The sequence below is a fragment of the Drosophila pseudoobscura genome, chromosome 4, assembly GCF_009870125.1.
Source record: "Drosophila pseudoobscura strain MV-25-SWS-2005 chromosome 4, UCI_Dpse_MV25, whole genome shotgun sequence".
Taxonomy (NCBI): Eukaryota; Metazoa; Arthropoda; class Insecta; order Diptera; family Drosophilidae; genus Drosophila; species Drosophila pseudoobscura.
Window position 1 is genome coordinate 21,277,621 of NC_046681.1, and position 9,730 is coordinate 21,287,350.

Below are 9,730 nucleotides of genomic sequence, written 5' to 3' on the forward strand. Positions count from 1 at the left end.
AAATTTCAAAAATATCATCCAAAGCTTTTTTAAAACTCTTTATCTTCCAAACCTTTATTTTCTTTACTTAATTTCCGGATAAATAAATTAGGGTTCTATGATCTTTGGTTCATATTTCCCCTGTCGGATGCTCTCATCTTCGTCAAAGTCCCCCCCTCCTCAAAATCAATAATTTTCCGTTTAGAAAAATTATGAAATTCGAGCTCTGCTGCGCATATAGAAAAAGACAAATGGCGGAGAAAGCTTCCTTTCCTGCCGAAAACACTGCCTGCCCGACTTCCATGTGGCCTCTGATGTTGGGCTATTTTTCAATTATTATGCATGATTGGGTTTTCAACATGAACTCGGGGGCAGGCCTGGAGGGGGGGGGGGAGGACTGGTCCACAAAGGCCAAAAACCGAACCCTTCCGCTTGAGCGTCTATCGTAGCTAACCGCAGGACGCAGACATTGGACAGGATAGCAAAAGGATGGCCATTCAATTGGAAGATTGAATAAAATTTGCCTTAAAAAGGCTGAAGAAAGGAACATAAAGAACAAGTCGAAGAGGGGAATACACTTACCAAAAAAAGGAGAGAATTGTGGCAAGTGGATTAGGATTGGGAATAAAGAAAGTACTCCCTGGTATTAATGGCAGTTTGAAGACTTTTTCCATATATTAAAATCTAAAAAACTTTATTCTATTTTGGTAATATGTTAGAATGCCTAATAAAACAATCTTTCAGGAGGTTTGAAAAGAATGTATAAAACTAGTTCTTATATTTTTTAAAAATTCCCAAACCGCTCTTTGATGGTTCTGCGCACTCTCATAATATTCACTCGGCATTTTCAGTGCCAATACCCAAAACAATTAAAGGATTTAAGAGAGAATTGTAGGATCTGTCATAGGATTTGTGACTCGTGGCTGCCACTCAACATATCTATTCTTCTATCCACCCACAAATTCAGCATACCCTTTTCATGCCCTCGAAAATAGCTCAAGAAATATTGAAAAACTTGTACAGTCTTTTGGTTAAAATGAAATTATGCGACGGACGCGTGTGCTGTGCCGTAGTCCACTGCTGGCTACTTGAACTTCATTGAGTTGGAAAATTGGAAAGCAAACTACATCCATCTCCGTCCACATAAAGACACATATATCTCATGGAAGCCTTCTTCTCTTTTTCACTTACAGACTGCGGCAAGAGCTTCGAGGAGGAGGAACAGGAGCTGGGCATCGAGTGCGAGATGCCCCAGAATCTGAGCAGCAAGCGGCAGGCCAGGGATCTCGATCCAGAGCTGGAGAACGAGGTGCTCAATCTGGCGCCGCCACCAAAGAGAATGGCCCTGACCACACCCCTGGAGGTGGAAACGAAGCCCCAGGAGGAGCCGGAACCAGAGCCAGAGCCCGGAGCATTGCCACAGCAGCCGCTGCTTGACTTTGCACCCGGGAACATGCAGCAGGCGCTGCAGCTGCAGCTCCACAGCTACATCGAGATGGTTCGCCAGCTGGCCCCAGAGGCCTTTCCGAATCCGAATCTGGCCTCCCAGTTCCTGCTGCAGAACTCCCTGCAGGCCCTGGCACAGTTCCAGGCCCTGCAGCAGCTCAAGCAGCAGCAGCGCGAGGACTCCATCCACCACCATCCCCCGAACTACTCCACCCCGCTGAGCAAGTCTCCTCTGAGGAGTCCCTCCCTCAGTCCAGTGCCGCGGCACAACAGCAAGTCCCAGCAGCGAACGCCACCGAACTCCATGTCCGCCAACAGCCTGGGAATGAGCAGTGCCGTGATGACGCCGAACACCCCGAGCATGCACAACCAGCAGCAGCACACATCCACGAGCACTCCGAAACCGCCCAGCGGAATGACAGTGGCCTCGGCCATGGCCAAGCTGGAGCAGTCGCCGGAGGAGACCACCGACCTGGAGGAGCTGGAGCAGTTCGCCAAGACCTTCAAGCAGCGCCGCATCAAGCTCGGTTTCACCCAGGGCGACGTGGGCCTGGCCATGGGCAAGCTGTACGGCAACGACTTCTCGCAGACGACCATCTCGCGGTTCGAGGCCCTCAACCTGAGCTTCAAGAACATGTGCAAGCTGAAACCGCTGCTGCAGAAGTGGCTGGAAGACGCGGACACGAGTGTGGCCAAGTCGGGCGGCGGGGTGTTCAACATCAACACAATGACCACCAATCTGTCCAACACGCCCGAGAGCATACTGGGACGCAGGCGCAAGAAGCGCACCTCCATCGAGACGACCGTAAGGACCACGCTGGAGAAGGCCTTCAATATGAACTGCAAGCCCACGTCCGAGGAGATCAACCAGCTGTCCGACCGCCTACACATGGACAAGGAGGTGGTGCGGGTGTGGTTCTGCAACCGCCGGCAGAAGGAGAAGCGAATCAATCCCTCGCTCGATCTGGACAGTCCGACGGGCACCCCGCTAAGCAGCCACGCCTTTGGCTATCCACCGCAGGCCCTGAACATGTCCAATGTCCACCTCGAGGCTGGTTCCGGCTCCCTCTGCGGCAGCTCCATCAGCTCTGGCGAGTGAATATCCCTCCCTTCCCCCTACCCAGCCATGTACATAGTCAGCTAATAGTCGTAGTCGCTGTATCTCCAAAATCTTCCACAACATTCCATTCTTTCTCCATATCAAAGCAAGCCATAGATATAGATATAGATGAAGATATAGATAAAGATATATATAGAGGAACCTAGGTGATAGCCAGTCGTATCAGAAATCCATTACGAATTTATGTAATTCTATATACCTATACCTATTCGTATCTGCATCTGCATGCATGCAGAGTTCCTAGCTATAGCCAATGTATCTGTGTATCTGTTGTGTGTAAATTGTATCCGGCATCCAATATGCGATCCACATTCACCAAGGAACTACCCCTAGTTGTATTTGATATAATATACGAGTATATATTGATATACTGATATTGTTGTACGATGTCCAATTGTAAATTGATCTTGAACACACACTTAGATCCTAATATTAAACAAAATTCAATAAAAATTCAATATTCTGGAAAATGTATTTATTAAATAATGGTGTGTGTTTATTATGATAAAGGAATTGATTAAAGGTAACATATAATGGGATAATAATATATAAAGATAAAGGTATTAAAGGTTGCCTTTAAAAGCCTTGGAACATGTGATAAATGATAGATATATCCCCTAAAAATGTGAAGACATTTCAATTCTATCGAATCCAAGCTAGAATTCTTGAGAAAATCTTGATTTTCCACTAATTTATGAGTATATTTGAGATTCCTAATACTCGTAGAGCCTTGCATGAATTCCCTACAATCTGTGATCATGGAAGTCCAGATATTCGGTACAGTTTCGTCTTATTTGAAGATATTCAAATTGTTTTAAGAACCGGAAATCGAATTAAACCTTCTAAAATTTACCCATAGTACATATACTCGTACTTTTATAAGTAGTAAATTGTATATTTCCTTAAGTATTCTACTATCATTTTACCCATCATATCACCCATCTGCCATACACCATATTTTCAGACCCATTTAGCTTATTATTCAATTAGTTATCGTTCCAGGTTTGCTGTCGTGTGCCATACACACACATACTTGAATCTCATTAGAAGCTCCCTAAATAAATATTGAAGCAGATATTTAGTTAACTGATTTCCTTTGGCCCGCTTCGAAACCGTTTGCCAGCCACGCGTCAAAGGCAAACACGACCATTTTTTAATAAACTTCCTGGCAAACGCCGGCGCTCTAGGAGCAAAGGACATCCACTACGGACGGAAGGACGGACCCACACTATCAACCCCTTTTTTTTTTGTATGTAGGTTGGGATGTTGAGTGTGGATTTGTTGGATAAGAAATCACTTCATCTTCGGGGCCCCGGTGACAGTCAATACGGCAGTGGCACAACCCAGACAGAAACCCTTATTTGTATATTGAGGCAAGCGTGTAAATCCTTTTTTAGCAACCCCCAACCACGTGTCCCGTCGCACGGAGTTGCCGCACTCTGATTCGTTTAGGGCAGTTAAATGTGTGGCATGAGGCAGGGGCACGTATTTTGCAAAACAAAAAAAAAGGATAGGAAGGGTTTATGCCATCAATTCACACATAGTTATGTCATATGCTGCTCGGTTCGGTGGTTGTTCTTCTCGCTTCGATATACCCGGCGTAGAAGCTGTGGGGCTGTGGAAGTATTTCATGTTTTCCCAGTTGTATGCCATTGAAATCGCTTGAGCAAGTCAAGTCTCTGATGAAGATGTTTTAATGGGAAGTGTGCCAATAAATTAGGTGAATAATCTTGGTCTATTGCGGAATGCTTACACCGCTACCGATACAAGAGTACATTTGTTTTGAATAAAATTATAAAGAAGAAACAATGATGTGGTATTAAAATATGTTCTTGAACGTTCCGAAGAGCTTAGTGAATAAATGAATGATGCAAAATGTACCCCAAATCGACTCTACTGTCCCCGTGAGGCCGGCTAGAAACAGGTCCTGATACGGTCATGCCTCTGCCAGGATGCCAGCTAGTAGTAGTCGGGCGGAGAGCAGGAAACTCTCAATGAATTTACCCCAATCCATGGGGACACTGTCATATGCCTAGGGATAGATGTCCGAGGGGTTGCTCGGTCGCTAATATACGGACTCTGGATATCGCGGACCTCCTGTTTGATTAAAGCTTCCAGGGGCCGGGACGGGGCCCCTTCCCGCCTTCAAACAATCAAAAACTCCGTAAAGGAGCTCGGAGCTCCTCTTAAAGTGCCGGAGGGAAAAGACCAGCCCTCTACAACCGCATCTGAGAACCTAACCTAACCTAGAACTCCATGAAGCCCATATTCATATGAATTCATATTCATATGAATTCATATTCATGGCTAACACCTAATCATAAAGCAGATGGGTAAACTCAATCCAGGCCAGTCCAAGTGGATCAGATGTTTGTGTCAGTTTGTCGGAACTAATCCGTTACACAATTTTACATACAGTGCTATCAGAGAAAGCGAATTTCAAGCACCAGTGCCGGGGACATTGATGTGTCCACACGGCGATGTCGACGGTTGGCGAGAAGGTGCCGTTGAGGCACTTCATTACTCGAAGCAGCTACGAAGGAGCCTGGAACAAGGAGGTAAACATGATGGATGGCTTCGGCACCTATAACTATCCGGACGGGAGTGAGTATCGCGGCCGATTCCATCATGGCCAGTTCCATGGGTTCGGGCAGTTGCGCCTGGCGCAGCCCTATCGCTTCACCATCAAGGGAGTGTTCGAGCATGGCAAACTAGTGAGCATCGAGGACATGTGGTTCCCCGATGGACTGCATGTCCAGGGCCAGTTCGCTGGCAACGACTTTGACTCCTCGGATTGGGACTATCTGACGTCCAAGGACCGACGCTACCAGGCCGAGCGACGGTACAACCAGCCGCCCGTGGGTCCGACCGCCTATGTGACGAGCAGTATAAAGTCACGTCGCGTCCTTAAGGACTGCTACGATGCGGAGGAGGGTATCTATAATCCGAAAACCGGTTGGCTGTTGGATCGACCGCCGCCATTCGCCAGCAGCATCTACGTTGGCAGTCCGAGCGACAAGGCCTGGATCCTGCGCCACTGCCGCCACGCTCGTGCTGATCAGATCTTCGAGCCAAAGCCATACTTCTGTCGCCGCATCATGGCCAACAACCTGCTGACGGAGAAGTCCCAGCTGCCCACAACGGACATCTATGCGCCCAACTTCAGGCTGGCACGCAACCACCAGTTTTGCAAGGAAAAAGGAAAATCCAAGCCCAAAACGGATCGCTATGATCCACACTCCATAGCCAAGGCCACGAAGCAGTGCATCTCTGCCTATGAGCGGATGCTCAGTGATTTGAAAGCCTTTCACTTTGGTGAGACGGAGACGGAGACCACGACCGCAATGGTGAAGCCCCGTCAGTGGACCAGCAGCTCGGGTGTGCAGCCCGTGGACTCCGTCGGGGCATCCAGCTGCCTGTCCGATAGCTTTTCCTTAGAGCCGGTCCCTTTGGACCTCAAGGAGGTCTACGACACGGCCAATGTCATGATGAACAAGCAGACGGCCACGGACAATTTCAGCGTTGTGCAATCCAATATGATTCGCCGATCGAGCTTTATGGAAAGGTCGCGTTCTCGCTTTGAGTTTTAAATGGCTGTCATATGAAATTTGTATTTGTGCAACCTCCCATTGAGGGAGCAGTGGTGAACAGAAGTAACAGTGGATCAGCAGCAGATGGACAAGCTTATAGGACGACTGATGCCCTGTAGGCTGGAGGATTTTGGGTGGGAGACGAGCAGGGGCTATATATCTTCCATCGAAGGGTTGGGGAAAGCTGTCAAGTTCCAATTTTATACTGTTCTAAATATATTTTTAAGACTTCTCTTATTTTATAAACGATAACCTTTCATAGCAAACTTGTACATTAATGTCTTACTATTCGTACACAAAACACATCAAAATGAAAAGTATTTCGTTCGAGGTGGAACAAATTTTAGCAAAATAAATTTCAAAATTTTCAACCAAACACAAAAGCGACTGACGCCCCTGCGACGGACACGTACCGGTGACAGTTCCAACTAAATAGCTTTACGGTACTCGTTGGAGTGTCGAAGGTCCTTGTTCTTTTGGGCCGCGTTCAGCTGGAACCTGGACGCAGCTTCCACGTCGTCTGTGCCGTGCTGCTTCTCTGGAGGAGAGAGCAGAGCCGGCACTCGCGGCCCCCTAGTGCCGCAAGCCAGTGGAGGGACTTCTGTGGCTTCTCCAGACTAAATTGATGCACCACCGAAACGGCTTGAGCAGCCCGCCTTTCGTCCAGTGACCCGTCCCGCCTCAGGATCATTTCGTTTTAGATGGGAACCATCTCTGTGGTTCTCCGTCTTGGTCTCCATGTCTTGCAGCTGGCGAAATCATTCATGAAGTGTCGGAGCTTACGAAGTCTTTGGAGCTCCACGAGTAGATTGGAACGTTTTTGGGCCCGGTCGATCCGACAGGAGTTGTCCGGTTGGCATTTACCAGGAACTTTTTGGTCGCATCGTATGTCCTTGGATCCACCAGATAGCTGAGTCTTGCCAAGAAAGATCAAATTCTAGGTACTGCCGACATTGTTGCTTTTTGGATCAATTTAAAATTTTGAAAGCTTTGCGTAAAAATCTTTTGTCAACAGAAAATTTCGAATCTTGTAAAAATAAATTAGTAATGTAATTTAATTTCTTTGGAGCCATAGACAGGTGGAATCTTTTGGAAACTAATCGAAAAATGGGAAAAGTTTTCCCTGTTACCACCCTCCGATAGTTGTTGAAAAACATTTCAACAGATAATTAAGAATAGACAATAAAAAGATGATATACATATGTATATATTTGGTAATCTATAAAATGTATCATCTTTGTTTTCATTCCGTTATCGAACCAGAGGAATGGAAGATGACCTTACGATGTTTTCCATACAGACATTTTCCCCCACATTTCCACTATGTATTCATTCAGCCCGAAGCTCTCGAAGCACTACGTACGAATACATTTTTAATCTGGGCAGAAATTAAATCTCAACGAGAGTGTGTGTTTACCCTATTTAATTTGCAGGCCATTCATTCCACACACTCGAACATACATCAAACGGATGTATGAGGCCCAGAGCTGAGGCCTATCGATGCCAGCACTCTCCCATAATTGGCGGACACTCTGAGGCAGGGACTCAGGACTCCTTGAATGTTATCAGTCCCGTGCAGACGACGTCTGTCCATTCCCAAAGACCAACAAAAAAGAAAAAAAGGACAGAAATGGCTGCCAGCTATTTCGCTTTTCAAACCCAAAGAGGGAGCGGACCAGGAGGCAGCAGGAAATTTCAATTGCATGACCATATTCAAAATGCCCTAAGCTGTCCCGGACTCCGGCGAGAGCTGGTCCCGTGGCCGGTCAAAGCGGGTTGATAAGCCCCGGGGGCTATTCTGGAGGGGGAGGGGGTTTTTCGGGTGGTTGGAGATCGCCTGCCACAGATTTCATTCAACTTGTTGTTTGATAGATTTCGCTAGCTGCATTTGCAAATTGAATTCCGTCCCGAGAAATGTTTTATTTCCCCTTCTTGCCCCTCTACTCCGCTCTGCTCTGCTCCACTTCATTTATAACAATTTAATGAAATTTTCGAATGCGTTTTCATAATACTGTCGTGGTGCTGGCACCATTAATCACTGGGTCCTTGGCAGGACTAACGAAAATTAAGTTTTCTTTATGCTTTCGCTTCTATGTTGGAATGTTGGATGCCTTTGAGTGTTCCAAAGTCGCTCTCTTGAGCTTTGGTGGGCATTTGTTAAATCGGATACGATTTCAAGGATTCTTATAGGTTTCGACGCACCTAAATTGTTTTATTTTCCATTTTATAACCAAACCAGAATCTCAGAAAATTGATTATCATTACCAAATCGGCTTTAATGTTACAAAAATCAACCCAATTGATTTCCAAATCAACTGAAATCCATATTCCCAATTTTTCCTAACCATTTTTTATCCCGCCTGCACGCATTGATTACGAGCATGTATCTGGTCTGTAAAATGTATCTTATATAGAACTTTAAAATCCTATAAAAATGACTATAACTTTTGACTATAACATAAGAGTACGAATATGTCATTAAACTGCCTTTGTTCGTGCGCATCTGTCCCGGACAGATACTCGACTAGATAGCAGACTCTGGCAATTTCGGACGAGGTCTCGGGCAAATGAAAAGTGCTCGCAAATTATATGGCGAGCATATGTTAAATTTCTGCGTGACTGGCTGACAATTTGGTGCTTTGAATTTCAATTTGCTGAAGACTCGTAGGAGGACAACGACTGCGAGATAGACAGGGGAGGCGGCGACACACCCCTTTTTGTGTCGGGGGCAGAGCATAGAGAACATAAGACTTGAGCAAACATTTGGCATAAAACAACAGCAGCGGCAGGAGGAGGAGCAGGAGCTGGCGGGAGCCGCACAATTGAATTACAATGAAAATATGAAATGAGCAAAAAAGTAGATGAGGGAAATCGCATACAAAAATTAAGCAAACAGGCGAAACAAAGGGCGAAAAAGGGCCCCAGTCCGAAATGAAAAGTCTGAAAAGTGTGGGCCACTTGCTCCGGCAAATAACTCGTAGCTCTCGTACAGAAAAAAGCGCAAATTCAATATTTGCTCAAGAAACAAATGGGAACGACAAGCAGCGCAGGCACGGAGACAGGACGAGGACGAGGACGAGAACGACAACGACAAGGCCCCAAGACAGTCGAGTAAACAATATAAGAAATAGCAACAAAAAAAAAACATAGAATAAATAAAAATGTAACAAATGAGAGAATGGAAACTTCTGGGAGCGGAATTTTCCACCCTCATCGCGGCAAAATGGAAAACTGAATCCATTTCAATGGCCGCTGGAAAACTTTAAAATGGAAAAATTTGCATGCGTTCATCGGAGAGGAGAATCCTCCCCTGACAGCCAGCCTCTTTCCACCAATTAGCTGGACAGCTTTTTCTCTTTTTTTTTTTTTGGTTTTTTGTAGAGTCTCGAAAATCAAAGCCAATCAAGGGGCGTGATCCGAAATCAACACCATCTTCGGGGAGGGTCTCACAAAACTTGATCCCTTTGACATGTTTACACATTTAATTAACTTACACGCGCCGAAAACTTCCGGACACGAGAGATAGTCGCTGTCCCTGTCCCTGTCCCATCTCTATGTCTATTTCTATCCCTAACCCCATTCCCCATCTAATCAC

General features: G+C 46.0%; 2 protein-coding genes across 5 annotated transcripts in view; both read left to right on the top strand.

Annotated features, from left to right (window-relative positions):
- pdm2 (POU domain protein 2) overlaps positions 1-3,010 on the top strand; it is a 43,460-nt gene extending 40,450 nt beyond the window's left edge. For 3 of the 4 annotated variants that reach the window (XM_033380075.1, XM_033380076.1, XM_015180481.2), the window contains one exon: positions 1,173-2,524. In XM_033380075.1, the coding sequence (XP_033235966.1) occupies positions 1,173-2,524 (1,352 nt within the window). Of the gene's footprint in view, positions 1-1,172 lie in introns of all 4 variants that reach the window. The other variant, XM_001356525.4, reaches the window with a different exon arrangement.
- Positions 3,011-4,902: 1,892 nt separating this feature from the next.
- LOC6902901 (uncharacterized) lies at positions 4,903-7,193 on the top strand. Its single transcript, XM_002132599.3, has one exon. It carries the CDS (start codon positions 5,026-5,028, stop codon positions 6,133-6,135), a length of 1,110 nt encoding a protein of 369 aa, XP_002132635.2. The 5' UTR covers positions 4,903-5,025; the 3' UTR covers positions 6,136-7,193.
- Positions 7,194-9,730: the final 2,537 nt, after the last annotated feature.